We start from the raw sequence: 14276 nt of genomic DNA, 5'->3' as shown, positions 1-14276 counted from the left end.
TTATTTCGAAAGCCACCGACTTTAAGGAAAAATCCTGAAACAGTTCCATTTTTAATTTTAAATTATGACTTTTTGACATATATACCATACTAGTGAGGTCATCCATCTGGGAGTGATGACGCAATCGATGATTTTTTTAGTCGTGTGCTAGCTCATTTGAAAGTTTATTCAATTCTCTATTCAGTAATATAAAAATTGACATAATTATTTATATAGGGTGTCCTAGAAAAATTATTTTGAATTAAATTAATTTATACAAAAAGAAGAATAATATAATATGTATAATTTCATAAATAAACATTGCTTTCCGCTTAAATTAAAATGTTCAAACTGCCAAGAGACAGATGGGTTGCAGCTTGAACATTAAAATTAAGCGAAAAGCAATGTTTATTTATTAAAAAGCTGTTTTTCTGTTTTCTGACAGTAGAGTGTATTTTGAATTAAATAAATTGCATACATTCTTCTTTTTGTGTCACTTAATTTAATTCAAAAAATTTTTTCTTGGACACCCTATATAAATAATTATGTTAATATTTATATTAGGCTTGGGGGACATGGGGGATTAGGCTTTGGAACTAGAAATGAAGCTGGAGATAACATGCTAGAATTAGCAACAGCATTGGATATGGCGATTGTTAACACATTCTTTAAAAAGAGAGAAACTCAACTTATTACCTACAAAAGTGGACAACATCGATCCCAAATAGACTACTTCATGATAAGGAAAGAAGACATACGTGAATGCAAGGACTGCAAGGTAATAGTTAGTGAGACAGTAAGCCAACAACATAAGCTGCTTGTTCTGGACATCGAAGTAAAAAGCGAAACTAAACAAAAATATCGGAGAGGACCACAAAAAATCAAGTGGTGGATGCTAAAAGATGAGAAGGAAGGTCTATTCAGGGAAAGAATAGTAGAAAAAATATGTTGGAACATGAAAGGAAGCCCTAACACAATTTGGAGAAAAATGGCCAATATTATTAGAGAGATGGCTATTGAAATACTTGGTAAAACGTCAGGAAAGAAGTTTGAGGATAAAGAAACTTGGTGGTGGTCAAATGAAGTACAAGGAAAAATAAAAGAGAAGAGAAAATTATATAAAAAGTGGCAAGAAACCAGATCGGACATAGATCTTCAAAACTATATGGTCGCCAAAAAGGAAGCGAAAGTAGCAGTAGCAAAAGCTAAAGCAGAAGCGTATTCAAACCTATACGATCAACTTGATACCAGGGAAGGCGAAACGAAGATATATAAAATAGCTAAACAGAGAGCAAAGAAAGCAAAAGATTTTAATCAGATTAGATGTATCCGAGATGAAAATAATAAAATACTAGTTCACGAAAGGGATGTCAAAAAGAGATGGAGAAAGTACTTTGACAGCTTATTAAATGAAGAATTTGACAGACAGCCTGTAGAGTCAACGGAGACAGTAGCAGCAATGGTCACCAAAATAACCAACGAGGAAGTGGCTCAAGCGCTTCAAAAAATAAAGAAAGGAAAAGCGGTAGGACCAGATGATATTCCTGGGGAAGTATGGAGAGCATTGGGAGAGACAGGAACAAGGAGGCTAGCAGGTCTATTTAATAGAATTATGGAAGTTGGACAAATGCCAGACGAATGGAGAAGCAGTATACTGGTACCTGTTTACAAAAACAAGGGAGATATACAACAATGTACAAACTACAGGGCTATAAAACTGCTTAGCCACACCATGAAAATATGGGAAAGAGTAATTGATAGACGGATACGTGAAGAGACCGAAATATCCGAGAATCAATTTGGATTTATGCATGGTAGATCATCAAGAAAAATCCTAAAAATCGACCTATTTTAGGATTTTTCTAAGTCGCTGGCTTCCGAAATAATGAATTTATTTCAGACATTTGCACCATACTGTATAAAATCAATGTCAATAGACGTTAGCGCCTATGCATGTATTTCCACTAAAAAATCTAGCTGTTTTCAACACTCTGGTGTCCAAATCTGTTAGTCTGATTATTTGTAAATGTACTGTTTTTCCAAACCCTAACCGATTTCAACACCATGGTGTCTACACACGCTAGCATCTGTAAATGTACTGTTTTTCCAAACCCTAACTGATTTCAACACCGTGGTGTCTACTCACGCTGGCATCTGTAAATGTACTGTTTTTCCAAACCCTAACTGATTTCAACACCCTGGTCTCTACACACGCTAGCATCTGTAAATGTACTGTTTATCCAAACTCTAACTGATTTCAACACCCTATTGTCTACACACGCTAGCATCTATAAATATGCTGCCGGGCGGTGCCGCGAAAATGGCCATATAACTCGACAACGATCAATTTTAGAGAAAAATTACAAGAGACCTTTTTTGCTCAGAATAACCCAAATTATCCAAAAAAAAATCGTTTGCAATGAAAAAATGATTTTTGTGAATTTGTTTAAAAAAAATTATACAAACAATTTTTCGACCACAGCACCGCCCGGCGCGGCACCCTGTGGATGTGTTATAAGGACCTCTTTTTGAGTAAGTTTGTGCAAAAAAATCTAATCGAAATATTTTCGCTAACGGGGGCGAAGATACAGTTGGACTATAGCGCTAATTGTTAATAATTAAAATTAGCAGCTTTGTAATAAAATAATGACAAAAATCTCTTCAGGACCTGAAAGAAAAGGTTTGAAACTTGATTGGGTCACTTTTTGAATTTCATAATAATAATTTTCAATCGAGTTATTAAGACTTGAAAATGGTCATTTTCGCATTTTTCGAATTTTTAATCGCATGTAACTCGACAACAATCAATTTAAGAGAAAAATTACAAGAAACCTTTTTGTTCAAAATGATCCAAATTATCTAAAAAAATATTGTTCGAAATAAAAAAAATATTTTTGTGAATTTGTTTAAAAAAAATTGTTTAAACAATTTTTCGACCACGGCACCGCCCGGTGCGGCACCCTGTGGATGTGTTATAAGGACCTCTTTTTGAGTAAGTTTGTGCAAAAAAATCTAATCAAAATATTTTCGCTAACGGGGGCGAAGATACAGTTGGACTATGGCGCTAATTGTTAATAATTAAAATTAGCAGCTTTGTAATAAAATAATGACAAAAATCTCTTCAGAACCTGAAAGAAGAGGTTTGAAACTTGATTGGGTCACTTTTTGAATTTCATAATAATAATTTTCAATCGAGTTATTAAGACTTGAAAATGGTCATTTTCGCATTTTTCGAATTTTTAATCGCATGTAACTCGACAACAATCAATTTAAGAGAAAAATTACAAGAAACCTTTTTGTTCAAAATGATCCAAATTATCTAAAAAAATATTGTTCGAAATAAAAAAAATATTTTTGTGAATTTGTTTAAAAAAAATTGCTTAAACAATTTTTCGACCACGGCACCGCCCGGCACCCTGTGGATGTGTTATAAGGACCTCTTTTTGAGTAAGTTTGTGCAAAAAAATCTAATTGAAATAGTTTCGCTAACGAGGGCGACGATACAGTTGGACTAGAGCGCTAATTGGTAGTAATTAAAAATAGCAGCTTTGTAATAAAATAATGACAAAAATCTTTTCAGTGCCGTGAAGAAGGATATAAGAAGGGGAACTTGATTTTGGTCACTTTTTGAATTTCATAATAATAATTTTTAATTGAGTTTTTAAGACTTGAAAATGGCTATTTTCGTATTTTTCAAATTTTTAATCGCATATAACTCGAGAACAATCAATTTTAGAGAAAAATAACAAGAAAACTTTTTTGCTCAGAATGATCCAAATTATCTAAAAAAAATATTGTTCGAAATGAAAAAATTAATTTTGTGAATTTGTTTTGACCACGCCACCGAACGGCACCCTGTGGATATGTTATAAGGACCTCTTTTTGAGTAAGTTTGTGCAAAAAAATCAAATCGGAATAATTTCGCTAACGGGGGTGACGATACAGCCCGGTCTAAACTGACTATTGCCTTCAGTAATACTAATCAATAATAGAAATTATTTCTTTTAGGGAGTCATAGCATCAGATAATCCTCAGAATAAAGATCATAATTATGGTGAAGGTCCAAGTGAATATAATAATTTCGGTAGACCTACCTATACCGAGTTCAACTACCAACAGATAAAAAATACCCTTGAAACCGAAATCGACCAGATGGTTGAACGAATAGACACATCCCACATAGAACCCGAACAGATTAAGAAAGAGTTCGAAAAAGTGTTAAAAGGATATTGCTCAAAACTATCTGATGTGCAGAAACAGAATAAAGAATTAAAAACTCAGATTTACGAATATGACAAAATGTTTGCAATACTTGGGTGTAGGGAGCACACCCCACTCCAATTACATGAACTTAAACACAAAATAGATCGCCTCAATAACACAATACGAGAAAGAGATACATTAAAAAACAAAGTTAACAAACTTGAAAAACAGCTATATGCGTACAGCTATCTTCCAGAAGATGTAGAAATATTTAAGCAACGATCTCTTCTTTTGGACGATGTTTTGGAAGACAGAGATCGTTTAAGTCAAAAACTAGAGGAACTTCGTGGTCTGGACCAAGAAGTTACTATTTTAAAAAAGAAAGCTGGTAGAGTAGCTGAGCTGGAAGATAATTTGTTGAAACTGAGTAAAGAAAAGGCGTTAATTGAAGAGGAAATGAACGAGCTTCGTGAGAGATTTTCGGCAGTTGAAATAGAGAACTACAACAAGCAAGCTGAAGGTGATACATTACGTTCAAGGTTAATATGCATGGAACATGAAATGGAAAGTCTGAAATATCTTTGCGAGGATAAAGAGTGTCTTATCTTAGAAAGGGATCATCTGAAGGACAGTCTAGACGAATATATAAGAATGCAAGGAGATTTTGAAGAGATGCAAAAGCATTTAAAACGATCAGAAGTATTTAAAGCTGAAAGAGATATTTTTAAGTCAAAATATGAAAATCTTATTGGTTTGGAATGTGAGTGCGACATTCTGCGAACTCAAGTTGAAAAAGCCAAAACTATTGAAAGAGAACGAGATGCTTTAGAAACTCAAGTAGAAGATTTAGAAACCTGTATTGCGGACCAGGAGAACGAAATAAAGCGATTAGTTTGTCATATTGATATGTTAGCGAAAGAAAGAGATGAAGAAAAGGTAAGTTTCTTATATAACCTCTTTACTAATTCTAATTCTCAATCAGTATAATCGTTGGGCTAAAAAATTCGTAGGGTAACGTAGAACGATTTTTCTTTGATAAAGGCTATAGCGGGATAAGATGGTCAAAAATGCCCCCGCACCGATCAGCCCCGCTACTTATGTTTTCGATAAAGGATATAAAATTATGCCCTCATGCAAATTTTTAGCTTCCCAGGGGTCCTAAAACGTCTAAAATCGAGAAAAGAAGAATTTTTAGGTTTTATTTTTTTGTGAGCGCAATTTTACTTCAAAAAATCTGAAAAAATTCAAGAGGTTGTATCTTTTGAATACAAAACAACATCATTTTTTTCAGATTTTTTTAATGAAAAATGGGCCCATGAGCCCATTTTTGAAATTTTCAAAACTTTTTTAGGTTAAGATAATATGATTTGGCCAACTTTTAAATAGTATTTTTTTGAGTACTTTTTGCCGTTCTTTTAAATGGCAGAGGCAGAATTTTTAATATCTGAGCGGAAAGACCGAAAAAATCGAAAAAACCGTTTTTGGCTGTCTCGAGATGCATCTCGGGAAAGCCAATTTTAGGATTTAGGATCCTGACTATTATAACAATTGAAAAAGAACTAAAATTGTGAATTTTGTCATAAAATTTGGTATGTGGGGTTATAATAATATTTGGAACAACTTTTCCAAATAACTTTTATCGATATCTGTAACGCGAAGCAAATCGAATCGCATATCGAAAATTCATCCCGTTTGTGGATTCGCAGTAGGCCGCGTTTAAAATTTAAAGTTCAGTTGACTATTTTAAAAATTGTGAACCATCACCCTGTATGACTGTGCAAAATTTCAAATCTGTATATATTTTTATAGCCGAAACATGGGGGTGTCTTCATCTTAAATGCGACACACTGTATCTTATCAATTTGATAATTGATTGCAACTAATATAGTCGTATTTTTATAGACTCAAAATATACAATCAAAGTACTGACTAATTCACTAATTTTATCATAAAAAGTTCAAATTGATTGCATTGAAGTATTGAACCAATTATGAATGTGTATTAATAATTAATGTGTATTAATAATGTGTATAATATAATTACATATGTGTAATAATATAATATAATATAATATAGAGTGAGTTTTATGTATGGAAACCCTCAATTATCTCCAAAATGGCTTGCACGATTTTTATGGATTGTGGTGGGTTGGGGTTTTCTAATGTGGCCGATATTATAGTAATACTTACATTGTTGTCAGATCTTCCGTTTTTCTAAAAATTTAATTAACTTTGTTATTTCAAATGGAATACCCTGTATATTTTTTGCGTTTTGAAGTCCTTAAGAAATACTGATTAGTTGCCATGTTTTATTCCCTATACCTAAAGGCCATAATTTCGGAGTTATTGCTATATTTATTTAAAAAAACTTTTTAAGCAAGTTATAAAAATCACTTTTTTCGGCCTGCGTAGACATTATTTTACGTTCTTTGGACCATTGGGAACAAAAAAGTTCTCTTGTATTTTTTCTCTAAAGTTATTCGTTTTCGCGTTATAAATAATTTAAAACTGAAAAGAAATCGAATAATTACGATTTTCAAGGTTAAAAAACACAAATCAAAAATATTATTTTTGAAACTGCCAAGTATAGAAATATTCAAGTTAAAGTCTTATTTTATCAGTTACCAATAAGTAATTTGAGCTTGTTTAATTCTAAAATATTGTTTTTTAGTTGTTAATGAAGCCCGATCGCCCGTCATCTCATATGCGCTTCATTAACATTTATTAAAAAGCAATGTTTTAGAATAAATCGTGCCAAAAAATTTTATAGCGAGCCCCTGGAAGAAGGGTTTGGGTACTCCGCAGTTACAAAAATAATGTTTTTTATTTTTGTTTTTGAACCTTGAAAATCGTCATTATTCGATTTTTTTCAGTTTTAAATTGTTTATAACTCGAAAACGATTAACTTTAGAGAAAAATAATTACAAAAGATCTTTTTTGTTCCCAATGACCCAAAGAACGTAAAATAATATCTACAAGGGCCGAAAAAATTGATTTTTATAATTTCTTTAAATTTTTTTTAATAAATGTAGCAATAACTCCGAAACTATGGCATTTAGGTATAGAGAATATAACATAAAAAATAATCAGTATATCTTAAGGACTTCGAAACGCAAAAAATATATAGGGTGTTGTATTTGAAAAAAGAAAGTTCATTAGATTTCCAGAAAAACGGAAAATCTGACAACAATGTAATTATCACTGTAATTTCGGCTGCATTAGAAAACCCCTACACACCAAAACCTATGAAAAACGTGCAAGTCGTTTCCGAGATACTTGAGGGGTTTTATACATAAAACTCACTCTATTTGTTGTTCTGAAGCTATTTCCTTGTGGCATTTTTATAATTACGTATTTTTTATGGGAAATAAGCCACAATTTTACTAAAAAATGAATTTATTAACGTTCGAAGCCCAAATCGGGTTACGTTGTCAAAATACAAAAATTTTTGTATTTTGACAACGTAACCCGATTTGGGCTTCGAAACGTTAATAAATTCATTTTTTAGTAAAATTGTGGCTTATTTCCCATAAAAAATACGTAATCACTCTATTTATTATAATACATAACTATAATAATATTATATTAATACGCATTAATTGGTTCAATATTTCAATGCAACCAATTTGAAATTTTTATGATAAAATTAGTGAATTAGTCAGTATTCTCATTGTATATTTTGAATCTATAAAAAATACGACTATATTAGTTGCACTAAATTATCGAATTGATAAGATACAGTGTGTCGCATTTAAGATGAAGACACCCCTATGTTTCGGCTATCAAAATATATACAGATTTGAAATTTTGCACAGTCATACAGGTTGATGGTTCACAATTTTTAAGATAGTCAACTGAACTGTAAATTTTAAACGCGGCCTACTGCGAATCCACAAACGGGTTGAATTTTCGATATGCGATTCGATTTGCTTCGCGTTACAGATATCGATAAAAGTTATTTGGAAGTTGTTCCAAATATTATTATAACCCCACATACCAAATTTTATGACAAATTTCACAATTTTAGTTCTTTTTTAATTGTTATAGTCAGGATCCTAAATCCTAAAATTGGCTGTCCCGAGATGCATCTCGAGACAGCCAAAAACGGTTTTTTCGATTTTTTCGGTCTTTCCGCTCAGATATTAAAAATTCTGCCTCTGCCATTTAAAAGAACGGCAAAAAGTACTTAAAAAAATACTAATTTTTGCTCGGCTCATTTTTCATTAAAAAAATCTGAAAAAAAATAGGTTGTTTTGTATTCAAAAGATACAACCTCTTGAATTTTTTCAGATTTTTTAAAGTAAAATTGCGCTCACAAAAAAATAAAACCTAAAAATTCTTCTTTTCTCGATTTAAGACGTTTTAGGACCTCTGGGAAGCTAAAAATTTGCATAAGGGCATAATTTTATATCCTTTATCGAAAACATAAGTAGCGGGGCTGATCGGTGCGGAGGCATTTTTGACTATCTTATCCCGCTATAGCCTTTGATTTTATTTTTATTATTCAATATATAGTAGCCTTCGAGGATGATACAACGCTTATAGCGGTCATACAACTTTTCAATACTATTTTTATAATACAATTTGTCTTAAGCCTCAAAATAAGCCTCAGTTTCGGCGATTACCTCTTCATGGGTGCTAAATTTTTTCCAGCGAGCATTCTCTTGAGGTCAGCGAACAGGTGGTAGTCGATGAGAGCCATATCTGGTGAATACGGTGGCTGCGAAAGCAATTCGAAGCCCAATCAATGAAATGTTGCCATCGTTTTCATTGATTTATGATACGATGCGTTGTCTTGATGAAATAGCACTTTCTATTTCCTTTCAAGATAGTCGATAAATATTATACCATGCGCATCCCAAAATACTGATGCCAAAACCTTGCCAGTCGACTGTTGCGTATTTCCACGCTTTGGAGTCGGTTCATCATGTGCGGTCCACTCGGCAGACTGTAGATTCGACTCCGGTATGGAATAATGGAGCCATGTTTCATCGATTGTAATATATCGATTCAAAAATTCGGTTTTATTACGATTAAAGAGCTTTAAACACTTCTCAGAATCATCAATTCTTTGTTGTTTCTGATCGATGGTGAGCTCTTGCGGCACCCGCTTTCGCATACCCAAATTTCGCATACCCAAATATTCATTCATAATTATCCAACACGTTCCTTTGATATCTTTAGAGTCTCAGCTATCTCGAACAACTTCACTTCACGGTCATCCAAAATTATTTTGTGGACATTGATATAATAATACTTTCGTCGGTAACAGCCTCTTTGGGGCGTCCATTGCGTGCATCGTCCTCGGCGTTCATTTCGTCTCGTTTATACTTAGCAAACCATTTCTCAACGGTTGTTTTCTTTGCGAACTTTAGGTTGTTACCAGAATGTTTCCTTTCCGATGTAAAAGATCTATAGTGCTTCTGAACTTTAGATTTCTCTTTGTTTAAATATTCAGAGCCGTTTACCTGGAATCTTGACCCATCGATACTAGTTTCTAGACAGCTGCTGTCAGTGTACGCCCATTTTACGCGATTGACGTAACATTGACCCCTCCTTAAGAGATTGTTCCTCCTGAAACCCTTTCGTAACTGACACTGGATGTTGGTATCAGCAACTGGACCCCCTTTTATAACTTCCAGTCAATTCTTGATGCAGGTCAAATTCTCGATGGTGATTGGAGACCATATTTACCAAGTACCTACTTGCCAACTGTCTTATTCATTTGCTATACCATTCCATCCAATTGAGGGTGATAAGCTATAGTTCTTGTTTTCTTCATGCCTAGTTTATCGCAGATTTCCTGGAGTAAATCGCTCTCACTATTTGATAAACACATGCGAAATAGTGGCGGCCGTCTGGTTTAGATCTCGACCCATTTGGTGAAGTAATCCATTACGGTACTTACAAACTTACAACCCTTTTCACTTTCTGGAAATGGCCCAGCAAGCTTTCCTTTTAAACGGACTTCCAACATTATGTTGTCCATTGGACAATATTTTGTCCAATGGACATTAGACAATATAACAAAGGAGTTCCATTGGTCCCAATCCGTGTTAACTACTAAGCATAGACTTAATATTTCTTGCCAAGACGGTAGATGGTTTTATTCTTTCCTTTTCTTACTCCTCTCCAGATAGAAGTTTACTCCTCAACTTCGTCCCTTTTCTCAACTCGTGCATATTGAGATTAAAGATTTAAGACTGGTATAGAGGAATCCATTGAACATCAAAAATAATAAAGTAAGTCTAATTATTTAGGCCCTTATAAATTATTTGTATCTATTTTCAGACAAACTTCAAGAGACGTTTAAAGCAAATGAGGGAAGAGTTGGAAAAGAAAGATAGTTTAATTGTCACAGCCGAAGAAAAGTTGTGTTCAGTACAAAATGAGTTAAGAAATTCTATTGAAGGGCTTAGTTTTGAATCTCAAAAGTACAAAATAAAAAATGAAAATTTAGAATCTATAATAAGTTCTTTACAACTTGAAACACATGAACTTGAACGTCAAAATGAGGAATTAAAATCTTTTGCTGCCGAAGTACAAATCGAAAACCAAAAACTGTTACAACATATTGTAGCTCTAAAAGGAGATAACGAACATTTTATTACACACATAAAAGACATAACTGAAGACAATTTAGTACTTCGTCAAATATTGGGAGAGAAAGAAGATTCTTTAAATACTCTGAAAGACGTTCTTAAAGATCACGAACCCATACTAGAGGAGTTTGAAAAGTCGAAGTTAGTCCACCGACGAGATCATGTAGATAGTGGTTCAATATGTATATTAGCAAATGAATTGGAATATATAAAAAAAGAAAATAGACAATTACATCAAAAATTAATCAAACTAAGAAGTGTAATACAAGATCAAGAAGTTCATGAGTTTCTACCGCAGTCAACGGATTCGCATGAATCCGTAGAGTTAAATAATAAACCTTTTAAAATGTTTAATAAACAGGATCTTTTGAATAACAGGAAACTAGAAAACTATATAGTGAACTACTGTATTTCAACAGGAATGAATACCAATATTGAGACTTGGAATTGTATTAAAAACAAACGAAAAGCGGAAGCAACCCAGGCTACCAGCAGCATAGATGCTTCCAGTACTGCTGATTTAGAGGTCGAGAGTTCTTCTTTTATATTTCAGGACAAAACCAATGACTTCTGTAGAGCTTCTTGTTCAAGACCAAAAGTAGAAACAGGTACTATGACGAGAGATATTGATGCTACCAGTAGTACTCCAAGGTATCAACCACAATTAAAACATCAGTATATACGTACTCGTCCTCCAATGTCCGAAAAAGATACTTCTATACGAGGTTCCGTCAGTGATGAATGCATTTGCTTAGAGAACCAACAGCCAATCCAGATACCTCACGCTAAAGATGGTGGCACTCAATTTGAACCCGACATTTTAAAATGTAATTGCAAACGTAAATATTTTGTATCAACATCAATTCCTCATACAGAAGTAACAGATGTAAGAGCTAATGCGCCAGTTCATACCGACAATAAACCTGAAAAAGTACAATATTTCCATGCTGTGACGCAAGATAGAATTGAAGTACCAATTACTTTAACACCAGTAAAATGCACTGCAGAATATTCGAAAGATAGAACTAAAGTACCTATTACACCAACATTAGTACCATGCACTGCAGAATGTGCACAAGATAAAACTAAAGTACCAAAATGCAATGCAGAATGTCAAACCAGAAAAGAAAGATTAGTCAGACCTAGAGTATCAATTGAAGCAGCTATAGAAAAACTACCGACACTAAAGACTGAAGACGTTGAAGATATACATGAAAAAATTGAAATTCTTGAACAAGAAGTAAAAAGTGATCAAGAATTATTGATAGAAGTGGCAGAAGAGGCTGAACCAGACGTAGAAGATATATCTGAGAAAGCAAGTGAGGAGGAGGTGGAAGATATATGGTACATACCACCCAAAGAAAAGATTAGTTTGACCAAAGAAGTTGCAGAAGAAGAAGAAGCAGAAGAAGAAGAAGAACCATCAAGAGCACCTACTGCAAAAGAAAAAATACCACTAACAGAAAAGATTAAAAAACTATTAGATATTAAAAAAGATGAAGAAGACAAAGTCATCACTGCGAAAGAGGATATTATTGAAGAAAAGGTTATAACAGATGTTGCACCAGAAAAAATAACCAAAGTTGTGCCAACACAGGAGGAATTGGAAGAGTTTTATTCACCACGTCTTTCAATTCCAAGTGAATGTAAAGAACTAGAAGAACGTATTCAAATTCTTGAATCCGAGTTAGCTGCAGCAAATGATACAATCTACAAACTTCGAGAAAGTACAGGTATAGTAGCTAGAGTGTCTGCTGAGAATGAAGCTTTGCGAAGACATTCAATAGAAGTACAAGACGTAGCCAAAGACCAAATTGAAGATCTCATTAACCACCTCAAAAAATCTCAACTTCGAGTTGCAGCTTTGGAAGACGAAAACAAAAAATTAAATGAATTGAATTATAACTATGAGTTGGAACACAAAGAACTTAAACAATTAATCCAAGAACTTCAAAAGCAGAATGAAGAGCTGTTGAAGACGAGAGACGATAAAGACATTATAGATAGTCTTAAGAAAGAGCTAGAAAAAGTTAAATTGGAAAAAGATGACATGGAAAGAATATTAACCAAAGATTTATTAACTAGTAGTAGTAAATCATCTTTGATGGAGAACGAAATTAAGAGGTTAAATGAAATACTACTAAATTTGCAAGATTTAAATAAAAATCTGGAACAGAAATTAAACTCATGCATTGAGCAAAACAAAATTTTATCTGATAACTTGAACAAATCAAAGTTAGAGCTTCAGCATCTCAAAGATAGGCAAATAGATGAAAAAGCATTAGACGCTTTAAGAAAAGAAAATGAAAATCTGTTACAGCAATTAGATGTTTCTAATCGTGAAGTAAATCAATTAATGGAAAAATTAAAAACGCCAATGTTAGAAGAACCAGTTCACTGGCCACAACTAGAAGATAAAGGTGCTATAAAAACTATTGTTGGGGATCTTGAGAGCCAACTCAAAGCCTTGGAACCAGTTAAAGATTTATCACCAAAAAGAACAACTGAAGATATGCAAAAGATGATCAATGAGTTAACTAAACGGTTAGGTAAGTATACATGTGCTTTTTAATTTTTTTTATTTTTAGCCCACCGAAGGGATTTCCTCTTCTTTGTTTACATAATTCATAGATGATTTTTTTGCTGTTCTCTTTCGATAGCATTTTGACTTCCATTGTGAATTATGATCTTCCTCAGTTTGTAAATTGCTTTCTTAGTTGCTTCTTTTGTATATCTGTCTAATACCTTTCATAAGTATTGTAAAAGTCATTGAAAAATTTCAATGACAAAGATAAGTCAATAAAGACGATAGCGGGACTATAGCACCTTGTTTTGGAAAATCCGAGTTTTCCCAAAAAAATCTGCAATTCTTAATTACAATTTTAGGGAAGTAATTATTTATCAATAATTAAATAAATTGATGACCATTTTTTATAATAGATTATATATTCAGGAGGCCGGCGACAATCTAACCAATAGTTTAGCCATAACTAAAATGTTATTTCGGTCGAAATAATAACCAGGAATATTATGATACACCAGAATAACTATGATTTTCGTATAAAAAAGCACTATACCTTAGTGTTGCCCAAAACCGGTCTTGGTCTTGCAGTCTTGGTCTTGTTCTTGCGTTTTCGCAAGACCAAGACCAAGACCAAGACCGCCTAATTTTAGCAAGACCAAGACTTACCGTGCAAGACTTGAGCAAGAACAAGACTTAGCCTGCGAGACTCTTGCGTCTTGCAGTTAGAACTGAGGGTCGTTTTAGGCAGTATGTATATTAGTTCGGCTATATTCTTACATACTTTATGAGAAACAAAAAAAATTTGTAACAAAAATTTTGAAAATTGGACTTATGTTCACTACGAACAATACCATAAACATACATAGCGAGTCAAAATATCCATTTAAAGAACACTTGACACATTTGACACGTACTCAGGTCATTATTACAATGTAAAAATAAAATATTTTGTACTTTCCTTCCCATCAG

At 33.3% G+C, this 14276-nt stretch overlaps 1 protein-coding gene across 1 annotated transcript in view; it reads left to right on the top strand.

Moving 5' to 3' along the window:
- Nucleotides 1–14276, top strand: part of LOC114333528 (golgin subfamily B member 1-like) — a 137504-nt gene that overhangs the window by 75518 nt on the left and 47710 nt on the right. The window contains exons 8-9 of the mRNA XM_028283411.2: nucleotides 3988–5118; nucleotides 10473–13332. Coding sequence (XP_028139212.2) covers nucleotides 3988–5118; nucleotides 10473–13332 — 3991 coding nt within the window. The remainder of the gene's footprint in view (nucleotides 1–3987; nucleotides 5119–10472; nucleotides 13333–14276) is intronic.

Source organism: Diabrotica virgifera, chromosome 4 (assembly GCF_917563875.1).
Source record: "Diabrotica virgifera virgifera chromosome 4, PGI_DIABVI_V3a".
In the NCBI taxonomy this organism is placed as follows: Eukaryota; Metazoa; Arthropoda; class Insecta; order Coleoptera; family Chrysomelidae; genus Diabrotica; species Diabrotica virgifera.
Note: the sequence above shows the minus strand (reverse complement) of the source record. Positions and strands in the feature narration are given on the sequence as shown.